This window comes from Prionailurus bengalensis, chromosome B2, assembly GCF_016509475.1.
Source record: "Prionailurus bengalensis isolate Pbe53 chromosome B2, Fcat_Pben_1.1_paternal_pri, whole genome shotgun sequence".
Taxonomy (NCBI): Eukaryota; Metazoa; Chordata; class Mammalia; order Carnivora; family Felidae; genus Prionailurus; species Prionailurus bengalensis.
In genome coordinates, this window is record NC_057349.1 from 29,074,059 (window position 1) to 29,086,376 (window position 12,318).

The following is a 12,318-nucleotide window of genomic DNA, read 5'->3' on the forward strand; positions in this document are numbered from 1 at the left end:
TGTGTGTGAAGAGTGACAGTTTGACTTCTTCCTTGCCAATTTGGATGTCTTTTATTTTTGTTGTCTGAATTCTGAGGTTAGGACTTCCCGTACTATGTTGAACAACAGCAGTGGGAGTGGACATCCCTGTTGTGTTCCTGACCTTGGGTGAAAAGCTCTCAGTTTTTCCCTATTGAGGATTATATTAACTGTGGGTCTTTCATATATGGCCTTTATGATACTGATGTACGTTCCTTCTATTCCTACTTTATTGAGGGTTTTTATCAAGAAAGGATGCTGTATTTTGCCAAATGCTTTTTCTGCATCTATTGAGAGGATCATATGGTTCTTATTCTTTCTTTTATTACTGTGGTGTATCACAGTGATTGATTTGTGGATATTGAACCACCCCAGCAGCCCAGGAGTAAATCCCACTTGATTGTGGTGAATAACCCTTTTAATGTCCTGTTGGATTCTATTAGAGCTAGTATCTTGTTGAGAATTTTTGCATCCATGTCATCAGGGAAATTGGTCTGCAATTCTCCTTTTTAGTGGGGTCTTTGTTAGGTTTTGGTATCAACGTAATGCTGACATCATAGAATGAGTTTGGAAGTTTTCCTTCCATTTCTATTCTTTGCAATGATTTCAGAATAGGTATTGATTCTTTTTAAAATGTTTGGTAGAATTCCCCTGGTAAGCCATCTGGACTCTTGTTTGTTGGGAGATTTTTGATTACTGGTTCAATTTCTTTGCTGATTATGGGTCTGCTCAGATTTTCTATTTCTTCCTGTTTCAGTTTGGGTAGTTTATATGTTTCTAGGAGTTTATCCATTTCTTTCAGATTGCCTAATTTGGACATATAATTGCTCATAATATTATCTTGTAATTGTCTGCATTTCTGTGGTGTTGGTTGTGATCTCTCCTCTTTCATTCATGGGAGGTGCAGAGAGAGGAGAGAGAGAAGCTCAAGCAGGCTCCATGTTGTCAGCCCAGAGCCTGGGACACAGAGCTTGATCCCTCAAACTGTGAGATCACGACCAGAGCTGAAATCGGGAATCAGATGCTCAACCAACTGAGCCACCCAGCTACCTCTCTATTTTCATTTTGATAAGTCAGGCTAGGGGGTTATCAATTTTGTTAATTCTTTCAAAGAACCATCTCCCACTTTCATTGATCTGTTCTACTGGGTTTTTTTCTGTGTCATTTATTTCTGCTCTAATCTTTATTATTTCCCTTCTGTTAGATTTAGTTTTTATTTGCCTCCTGCTGGATTTAGCTATTTGCTGTTCTTTATCCACCTCCTTTAGGTGTAAGGTTAGGTTGCATATTTGAGACTTTTCTTGCTTCTTGAGGAAGACGTGTATTGCTAAAGTTCACTCCTAGGACAGCCTTTTCTGAATCCCAAAGGTTTTGGATTGTTGTGTTTTCATTTTCATTTGCTTCCATGTATTTTTAAAATTCTCCTTTGGGCTCATGGGTGGCTCAGTCGGTTAAGCGTCTGACTTCAGCTCAGGTCATGATCTCGTGGTCTGTGAGTGTAAGCCTCGCATATGGCTCTGTGCTGATGCAGCTCAGAGCCTGGAGCCTGCTTTGTATTCTGTGTCCCCTTCTCTCTCTGTCCCCCCCCCCACTTGTGCTCTTTCTCTATCAAAAATAAGTAAATGTAAAATTTTTTTTTTAATTCTCCTTTAATTTCCTAGTTAATCCATTCATTCATTCTTTAGTAGGATGTTCTTTACCCCCCATGTATTTGTGGTCTTTCCAATTTTTTTGTTGTGGTTGACTTCAAGTTTCATAGCATTGTGGTCTGGAAATATGCATGGTATGGTCTTAATCTTTTTGTAATTATTGAGGGTTGATTTGTGACCCAGTATAGGATCTATTCTGCAGAATGTTCCATGTGCACTTGAAAATAATATGGATTCTTCTGCTTTAAGATAAATTGCTCTGAATTTGTTTGTTAAGTCCATCTGGTCCAGTACATCATTCAAAGCCATTTTTTCCTTGTTGTTCTGCTTAGATGATCTGAACATTGTTGTGAGAGTTGTATTAAAGTCCTCTACATTATTGTATTATTATCAAAGAATTTCTTTAAGTTTGTTGTTAATTGATTTATATATTTGGCTTCTCTCAAGTTAGGAGCATAAATATTTATAATTGTTAGATCTTATTATGATATAGTGCCCTTCTTCATCTCCTATTACAGTCTTTGGTTTAAAATCTAACTTGTCTGATATAAGTGTGGTTACTCCAGCTTTCTTTTGATGTCCATTAGCATGATAAATAATTGCCACCCCTACACTTTCAATCTGGAGGTGACTTTGGGTCTAAAATGAGTCTCCTCATTTAGCAGCGTATCAGTGCATCTTGTGTTTTTATCCATTCTGATACCCTATGCCTTTTGATTGGGGCATTTAGTCCATTTACATTCAGAATAATTATTGATAGATATGAATTTAGTACCATTGTATTAACTGTAAAATTGCTATTCCTGTAGATTGTCTCTGTTCCTTTCTAGTCTTTTTGCTTTTGGTCCTTCTTTCCCACTCAAAGTGTCTCCTTTAGTATTTTTTACAGAGCTGGTTTAGTGTTCACAAACCCCTTTAGTTTTCACTTGTCTTGGAAACTTTATCTCCTCTATTCTGAATGATAGCCTTGCTGGATAAAATATTCTTGGCTGCATATTTTTCCCACTTAGCACATTGAATATTTCCTGCCACTCCCTTCTGGCCTGCCAAGTTTCAGTCTGCTGCTAACCTTATTTGTCTACTCTTGTAGGTCAAGGAGCTTTTGTCCCTAGCTGCTTTCAGAATTCTCTCTTTATCTTTGTATTTTGCAAGTTTCATTATGATATGCTATTGTGTTGACCTGTTTTATTTTATTTTATTTTTTATTTTGAGGGGAGTTCTCGGTACCTCTTGGACTTGAATGCCTGTTTTCTTCCCCAGATTAGGGAAGTTCTCAACTATAATTTGTTCAAATAACCTTCCGCCCCTCTTTCCCCCACTCTTCTCCTTCTGACTCATATAATAAGCATATTATTTCACTTTATGGAATAGCTGAGTTCCCTAAGTCTACCTTCATGATTTAATAGTTTTCTTTCCCTCTCTTTTCAGCTTCATTATAGTCCATAATTTTGTTTTCTCTATCACCTATTCTCTCTGCTGCTTCTTCAATCTTCATTGTGATTATATTCAGTACATTTTGCCTCTCAGTTAAAGCATTTTTTATTTCAGCCTGACTAGTTTTTAGATCTTTTATCTCTGCAGCAATGGTTTCTCTGGTGTCTGCTATGATTTTTTCAAACCCAGCTAGTTTGTCTTATGACAGTTGCTCTAAATTCTTTTTCAGATATATTGCTTATATCTGTTTTGAGCAAGTCCCTGGCTATGATTTCTTCTTGAGCTTACTTTTGGGGAGAATTCCTCTGTCTTGTCATTTTGGCTAAGTTTCTGTCTCTTGCATGTTTTGAAAGCTTGTTATGTTTCCTGTACCTTAGAGTGCAGTCATACATTGCCCAGGACCTGGCATTCAGGAAGTGTTTCTGGTGTATGCTGTGTGCACTCTGCTGTTGCATTTTGGCTGCTCTTTCCCACTGGTCAGTCCTCTGAAGAGCTCCTCTTTGCTTGCAGTGGGGAGTGTTTGGACCTGTACTCGCTTGATTTGTTTGTTAAACAAGCCTGGAAAAAAAGAAAAAAGAAAGAAAAAAATCCTGATCCAAAAACAGAGAAAAGGAAAAGTAACACAAAAAACCAACCAACCAAACAAAAAGCTATAAACCCGATTCCAAACAAAAAGAAAAAGAATAAAAGAAGCCTGACTCAAAAAGGAGAAAAGGAAACGAAGCTAACAAATAAACAAAAAACTATAAGCCTGATTCTAAAGGAAAAAAAAAAAAAAAACAGAAGAAAAAAGAAAAAAAAAAAGTAAGCCTGGTCCTATTTCCACCAAAACTTCAGGTGCCATTTTGAAGCACTTGATGTTCAGTACACTTGGTGTATTGTGGGGTGTTGGCTGTGGTGTTCTGGAGGACAGGCTCCCTGCACTGTCTCGGAGTCAGTCTTGCCCTCAGATGCCAGGCACAGCAAGACTGGATTTCGTGTAAGCAGAGTGCAGCCTCAACTGGGGGCCACTTTGTTGCTCTTTGAAATCCCACCATGTTGGTGACAAGGGGAAAAATGGTGCCACTCCACTCTCTCATCCCTGGACAGGGGATCTCACACTCCTTGCTGTTCAGGGAGCGCTCACAGAATAGCGAGGTCATCAGTGCACCCTGCGCCAAAGCTCTCCTGCGTTTTATCTTTGACACATAGCTAGGATTCAACACTCCAAATCTTAAAGGACCCAGCACGGGGTAGACCTCCGTCCCTCCCCCCTTCCCCCCACCCCAGAGTAGAGTCTCTCCAGGCTCTGTCTGATGTCTTTTTTCCCAGCAAAATAGTCCCACATCTGTATGGTGTATGGAATTTATGGTGTAGCACTGTGAAAAGCAGCGACCAGGTTATCTGCCCTCTGCACATGCCTCAGTCCCCTGCTGATAAAAGGCCATTTGCTGGCACCTGCTGGGTTTTTGTCCTATGAAAGGCAATATACCCTCTTCCAAATGTTTTACAGGAAGGGGAATGTTCTTTCCCAGTGCGTCCTGGAGATCTCTACGCCATGCTATGCACTGTGGGGCCAGAGCCCTCCTTCTCTCGAGCCCACTCCACGGCTCCACTCCAGACAAAGCTGTGCACTTCCAACCTAAGAGTTTGAGTTCCACACTGCAAAAAAACTGAGATGATACTCAGTATCCCTTGCTCCCTGGTCTGTGGTCCAGAGAGGTTTTTGTCTTGTGTGACCCAATGCCACACTTTCTCAACCCCTCATTCTCTTCCTTTCCTCTCCACAGAAAGGGTTGCCTCTCCTCTACAGCATCACCACTTTTCTCTCCCCCAATTCACATCCACCCATCTCACACCTGCCAAGCTGTCTCCCTCCAATGGTGGAGATCCTTCTGCCAGTCCTCAGATAGATTTTCTGTGTTTTCCAAGTGATCTGACCTCAATACAGCTGTTTTTGAGGGTCAAGGAAAGCAGAGGGTCCCCCTACTTCTCCATCATCTTAATTCCTCCCCGTTTCCTTTTTAAATGGATGACAGAGAGCATAAACTGAGGATAGAAAACAAAAAGGGCAGCATGGTGAAAAAAAACACACAAAACATATCTTAAAAAAAAATTTTTTTTAACGTTTATTTATTTTTGAGACAGAGAGAGATGAACGTGAACGGGGGAGGGTCAGAGAGAGAGGGAGACACAGAATCTTAAACAGGCTCCAGGCTCTGAGCTGTCAGCACAGAGCCGGACGCGGGGCTCGAACTCATGGACCGCGAGATCATGACCTGAGCTGAAGTAGGACGCTCAACCGACTGAGCTACCCAGGTGCCCCAAAACATATCTTTTGGTGCATGGAAGCATGATATCACAGCCAATAAAACTCCTTCAAACAAAACATATTACAGTGGAATAAGGTGGAACAAGGAAAATATTCATGGCACAGAAGGAATTATGTGAAATTTTTATTGTTGAAGATAAACTTGCTTATATGCTATTAAAAAGGATATTGGTGACTATTAAGATGCTACAGTATTCAGAGTCTGAAACATTTTAAAAATTAGGGAAACTTTTATTGTTTCAATGTTTATATTTACAATATGGTAGAAATTACATTATTTGCAATTACTAAACTTATTATTTAAACACTAGATTAAACAGAAACAGATGAGGGAATATACAGTTTTTCAAAATGCTTATTGAGAATATATGAGTGGAAAAGTTGAAGACTGTTGCTTAAGCACACAAAGACATTTCCATACAGTGGTTCAAGGTATTTGATGAAGTCTTAACAAACTCATGAGAGAGCTTCACTCCTAAATCCAAGGATGACAGCTTCCATCAGGGGGCCAGCTTGTAGAATGATGGGTCACAGGCATAAATCATCTAGGTCTGTATTTCATAGAAGACTGTGTTTCTTTTTATGTTATTTTCTGATAAACCATATATCATATGGAAAGACAGTTTTGTGACTCCTTATACTGACAAGAATTCTGCTGGAATTGAGGATTCAGAAAAAGAAAGGAGACTCTTATCCAGTCAGTTTGGAGAAGGACATGTTGAGGTTGGAAGACAGGCAGTGAGAAGCTGGAACTCAGGAATTTCCTAAATAAAATGCTCAGGACAAGAGAGAGAAGGAGGAATTTCACATCTGCACTAGGTGTTTACAAATCCTCACTTTACATAAGTACTTGGTTCCAGAAATTCCTTAAGCTGTGATAAACTAATCTCTTACTCTGCAAAACAAACAAAAGTTCTAAAACTTCAGCTTCTACATTTTCTTTCCTTAATAGTCATCAGAACTGACTCTCCAAACAGGCACTCAAAAAATGACCTCTGACCAGGTAGCTGGTCCTAACACATTTACTCAGGCAACCTACTCTTAACACATTTTCTGACCTGTGCCTTCTCATGACTATTTCATCTATTTTTTAATAGACCACATGGCTGGGCCTCTCCAGCTTCTGTGGTCATATATTTTAGCTTTCCAAGAGTGACAGCTCCCGAATTTCTATATAGGGTGAGGTTGTGAATAGGCAACCTGGCTGCAAGAAGATAGGTATAGAACCAGCCAGACTTAAAGCCTTGTTTGTGCATGACACACTAATGGCTAAAAGCACATAGTCTGAAGCTGGCTTCTTAGTTTACTTCCTGCTTGTGGCACTTATTAGCTTTGTGAGTTTGGCCAAGTTACTTGCTTTCTCTGTGACTTAGTTTCCTCATCTATAAAATGGAGACAACAGTAGCACTGTGTCTTAGGGTTGTTGGATGCCAGCACAGGTTCCAACTGGCCAGATCAGATAAGAGCAAGCTCAAGAGAGACCTGCTTGAAGGACCCAAGTCTTTTCTCCACACTACCATTAGGAAATATAAATTCCCCTCAGAGGACATGTGGAAAAGAAGTGGAGGGGAGACTACACTTGAAACTAGAAAAACAGAGAGGGGGCAATGGAATTAATATGGGCTGGAAATTTACCTAAAAGAGTCCTTTAAGTTTTTCTTTTTTTTAATTTTTAAATTGAGACTAACATATATAAGGCTAAAATAAAGTGGACACATCATAAGTCTTCAAGTTGTTGAATTTTAACCTATTCTTAGACCTTTATATCTTCCATTCAGACCCTACTGTGAAGCATTCCCATCATTGCTAAATGTAGTCCCCATCTGTCAGCATACAACATCTTATAATATTATTGACATATTTACTATGCTGTACCTTCATCTCCATCACTTATTTATTTTATTGCTGGAAATTTGTATCTCTGAATCTCCTTTATCTATTTTACCCATATCCCCACCCACCTCCTCTCTAGCACCATCAGTTTATTCTCTGTATTTAAGAATGTTTTTGTTTGTGGGCACCTGAGTGGATCAATTGGTTGAGCATCTGACTCTTGTTTTACCTCATGGTTTGTGAGTTCACGTTGGGCTCTGTGCTGCCGGTAGAGCCTGCTTGGGTTTCTCTCTCTCTCTCTGTTGCTCACACACACAGTCTCTCTCTCTCTTTCTCTCAAAAGTAGATACGCTTTAAAAAATGTTTTTTGACTGTCCATTGTGGTTGCCTTTTTAATATTCCATTTATAAGTATGGCATTTGTCTTTCTCTGGCTTATTTTACTTAACATAATGCCCTCTAAGTCCATCCATGTTGTCACAAATGCCAAGATCTCATTGCTTATTATAACTAAGTAATATTCCCTACATATATATCCATATACTGTGTGTGTGTGTGTTTACATTCTATAACACAGGAGGCAAGGATATACAATGGAAAAAGACAGTTTTTTCAATAAATGGTGTTGGGAAAACTGGATAGTAACATGCAACAGAATGAAAATGGACCACTTTCTTACACCATACACAAAAATAAACTCAAAAATAGACTAAAGATCTAAATTTGAGACCTGAAACCATAAAATTCCTCTAAGAAAACATAAAAAGTAAGCCCTTGGATATTGCTCTTAGCAACATATTTATGGATATGTCTCCTCAGGCAAGAGAAACAAAAGCAAAAATAAACTATTGAGTTACTTCCATATCTTGGCTCTTTTAAATAATGCTGCAATGAACGTAGTGGTGCATGTATCTTTTCAAACTGGTGTTTTCATTTTCTTTGCATAAATATCCAGTAGTGGCCATGAGGCATTTAGCCTCATCTAAAAGCTACAACCCTGACTGCCTTCATTTCATGCATAATAATCTGTGGGTTCCGCTCAGGCAGGGACAGTATGCTGAAGGTCGCAAAGAATCAAGGGGGGATTTGCACTTGAGGGTCTCAGCTCAAGTGTCCTACCGTTTTGGTGTGACCTCCCCTTCACTTTCACCCAGCTGAGGGAATGCTTCTGGGGATATCTGTCCAGATGACCTCTATGTTTTCAAACAACACATTTCTCCTTCATCTGAGCTCCAACAATCTTTCGTGTTAGAGAAATGATATGCAGTTTCTGTTTGTGTTGCCTCCTTAACATATGTTAGATTTTAAGATTCACCTAGGCGAACAGCAACAAAAACCCCACAGAAACCAAAAGACTGAGGATCCTGATTAGTAAAATTCTTGAGGAAAGAAGAGTGTAGAGGTGATTGATCAAACGATTCATTCAACACAGAAGCACAAGTGACTCAGCAGGCGTGCCCACAGCATCCACATTGGGGGGGGGGATTAACTGCAGTCTAGATACCAGTAGTTCTGCTGACTTAAAGGAAACAAGAATGACAAATTTGCACAATATTCTTAATTAAATACAAAAAAATGCAAAAATTAGGGTTATTCCTGAATATAAATTAATGTATTTTAGGGAGGACTACAACTCCTGGGTCCACCATAGCCTCTGAGCCCTCCATACCCTTGATCACAGCTGCCAGGCACACTACCAAGACAACCACAGCCTCAGGAGACACCACAGTGTGTGTGTCCACAATGGGCTCCTCCCACAGGTCCTCAGAGCAACTCAACCTCTCAGGCCATCAAGGTCTCCACCACAGCTTCTGAGACCACACAACCATCACCACAGCCTCTGAGGCACCACACCCTCCACCACAGCATCTGTATCCATCATGACCTCTACCACAGCCTCTGAAACCACCACAGGCTCTGAGACTACCTCAGTCTCCCGTACAGTTTCTGAAACCATGAAGTCCTTCACTACAGTGTCTGTGCCAATGATGGCCTGCACCCCAGCCTCTGAGACTACCGTGTCCTCCATAATAACCTCTGTGCCTACCATGGTCTACAACTCAGGCTCAAAGATTACAACAGCCTCTGAGACCATCATGGCCTCTACCACCACCTCTGAGACTACGATACCTGCCAACACAGCCTCTGATATCAGTACAGTTTCCACCAAAGCCCTTGTGACAATTTTGAAGTCTATGCCTTCTGCAGTCACCCCAATAACTGCTGACACCACAGCATCTCTCCTTCACAGCCTCTGAGAGCACTGCTCCCTCCATGATGACATCTGTGCCCACCACAGTCTTCACTACAACCTCTGAAATCATCACAGGTCCTAGAGCCACCATAGACTTCACCGCAGCTCAAACACCACTGCAGCGTCTGTGTCCACCACAGGCTCTGAGATCACCATGTCCACAGAGGCCTCTTCCTTTGCCTCTGAAATCTCCATAAGCGTGGACACCACCATAGCTTCTACTATAGCTCCTGAGATCATCACACCTTCCACTACAATTTCTGTGCCAACTACAGCCCTCAGCATAGCCTCTGAAGTCACCATAAGTTCTTCAACTACCCTAGTCTCTCAAATAACTTCTGAGGCCCTCAGGTCCACCATTGCAGCATCTGTGCCAATGATACCCTCTATCCCAGACTTTGAGGCTTCTGGGGCCTTTACCAAGGTCTCTGAGACCACCACAGCCTCCACAATTACATCTCTGCCCACCACAGGCTCTAAGAACACAGCTTTGGGGACTACCATGGCCTCCACCACCACTTCTGAGACCACCATGGCATCTACCACCACTGCTGATACCACTAAGGCCACCACTGATCTCTCTGACAGCAGTGTGGTGTCTACCTTGGCCTCTGAGGCAATGACAGTATCCACTAAAGTCTCTGACACCAGAAGAATCTGTGCCCTCCGCAGCTATTCCAATGTCTGGAGAGACCCTAACTGTCTCATCTACAGCTTCTTCTTTTTTCTTTAACTCACCCCTTTATTTAAAAAAAATTTATTTATTTATTTTGAGAGTGAAAAGGAAAGAGAGAGAAACTGAGAACAAACTGAGGGTTGATGGGGGGTGGGAGGGAGGAGAGGGTGGGTGATGGGTATTGAGGAGGGCACCTTTTGGGATGAGCACTGGGTGTTGTATGGAAACCAATTTGTCAATAAATTTCAGAAAAAAAAAATAAAATAAAACTGAGAGTAAGTTAACTAGTTTTGTTTCTCTTCTCACAAGTGAAGGTGCTTCTTCCCAATTACTCTGGCTTTGCCTATACACCATTTTGTCTTGCAACCTTCAAGTGCCCTATGTCTTTTTAATGTCGGAATATTTTTAAAAGGTAAGTCTCAAACGATTTTTTTCCCAACCAATGCCAGAGTCAGGATAACTTGGCCAAGCTCCCCAAATAAAATGAGGGGACATTGCTCTTAATTCTGTCCTTGAGTTCCCCAAAGTGGGGAATTATTTATAAAAAAAAAAAAATAGCAAGGGAATGGGAATGGATACACAGAAAATCAAAGATCTCCATTTTAGATGAGAATGGGATTATTCTGGGAATGAAGTGAATAGCACAATCTCTTAGCAAGTTCACTGTTTTACGAATGAACACATGTGGGCTGGGTAAATGGGAATCAATCATCCGCTAAACCTGAAAACCCAATCTGCAAGATCTGTACATTCTTACCTCATATAGGGGAAGAAATCTTTTGTTTGTCACCTTTTTGTCCAGCATTTTTCTGGAGAGTTTAGAGACACTGGTAATTTGGTGTTGCTGAGGTTGTTTCTCAGCTAACATGTAATTGTGTAGAACAGGACTCTGGTCTTGTAATCTTTGATCTCTTTGTTGACAAGCATAGGGATTGCAATGTGCACAGACAAAACTTCAGATGTTGAAATTCAAGCAATTCAGGCAGCAAGGGGTAAGGTTTTAGCAGGGTGACCACTGTCATGCCAACCACAGCCTGCTTTAAGGTTAGGGTTATGTCCCAGGAGGTTTCAGTGTCTAAACCATCATCAGTCTAGTGATCTCCCTAGAGGGTTTTGTTGAGGGTACCTGCTAGGATGCAAGGAAGCCATAGAGTTTGGGTGCAGTGGATACCTGATTGTGTGTCTCAGGCTTTGGTTTGGGCCCTGGATCCCATTCTGAATTTGTATTCTGACCCTGGAAATATTAAACTCCTGGGATTACCATGTCGGCTCCCTGCATGAGTACCTGGTCTGTTCTTTTCTCAGACTTGGGAGGTGGGTCTCCTTAGAACCAGAGCCATGACTAGAGTTAGGTTAGGCAACCAGGAAGTTCCAGGGGTACAACCACCAATAGTACAGCCTGGAGGGCTGAGTTGAGGGAGGATGGTCAGGTGTACATCATCATTAGTGTTTGGATTCAGGAGACAGAAGATTGTGTGGGCCAAGATTGGAGAAGGTCTCAGAATCCCCCCTCCCCCACACTGTAGGTCCCTCCAGGCCCTGGAAATGTCATGGTGAAATTCTAGCTTCTGTGCTGAAATAATTCACGTAGGTCTTTAGCTCCAAATCCACTCTTTTCTCAGACCTCAACGGTGGGTCCCTTTAGGGCCAGGGTCTTGGCTAGTGTTAGAGCTTAGTTTCTGGTAAATGCCAGAGGCCGAACCCGAGCAGCACAGTGATATCCCTAGAAGACTGAGATGAGGGCATTTGTTAGGATCTCCCTGGTTGGCTGAGCTGGCGCAAGGTAGGCTGAGATTCAGTCTTAGAGTTATCTTTCAAGAATCAGGAGATTGTTGGAGTTATGGTTAAGTTTAGGCTCAGAATCCACTCCTGCAGCTCTATCCCAGCCATGGAAATGCCATGGTGAAATTTTGGCTTCCACACTGAATTATTCACCATTGACCTTTGGCCCCAAATCCCTTATTTATTCATACAATATTGGGCCTACTTCGGGCAATGGCCATGCCTAGGTTTGGGGTTTATGTCCCAGGAAGCACCAGGGTCTGAACACCCAGCAGCACAATGATCTCCCTGAAATGCTAGGTTAAGGGCACAGATAAGGGTTTTGGGTCAAGCTTAGTCTTTGGATTCAAGGACTGATCTAT

The 12,318-nt window shown here is 41.5% G+C and overlaps 1 protein-coding gene across 1 annotated transcript in view; it reads left to right on the forward strand.

The window, feature by feature from the left end:
• Positions 1-10,030: 10,030 nt before the first annotated feature.
• The window catches only part of LOC122490428 (class I histocompatibility antigen, Gogo-B*0102 alpha chain), a 107,568-nt gene continuing 105,280 nt past the window's right edge, over positions 10,031-12,318 (forward strand). The window contains 1 exon segment of the mRNA XM_043593140.1: positions 10,031-10,123. Coding sequence (XP_043449075.1) covers positions 10,031-10,123 — 93 coding nt within the window.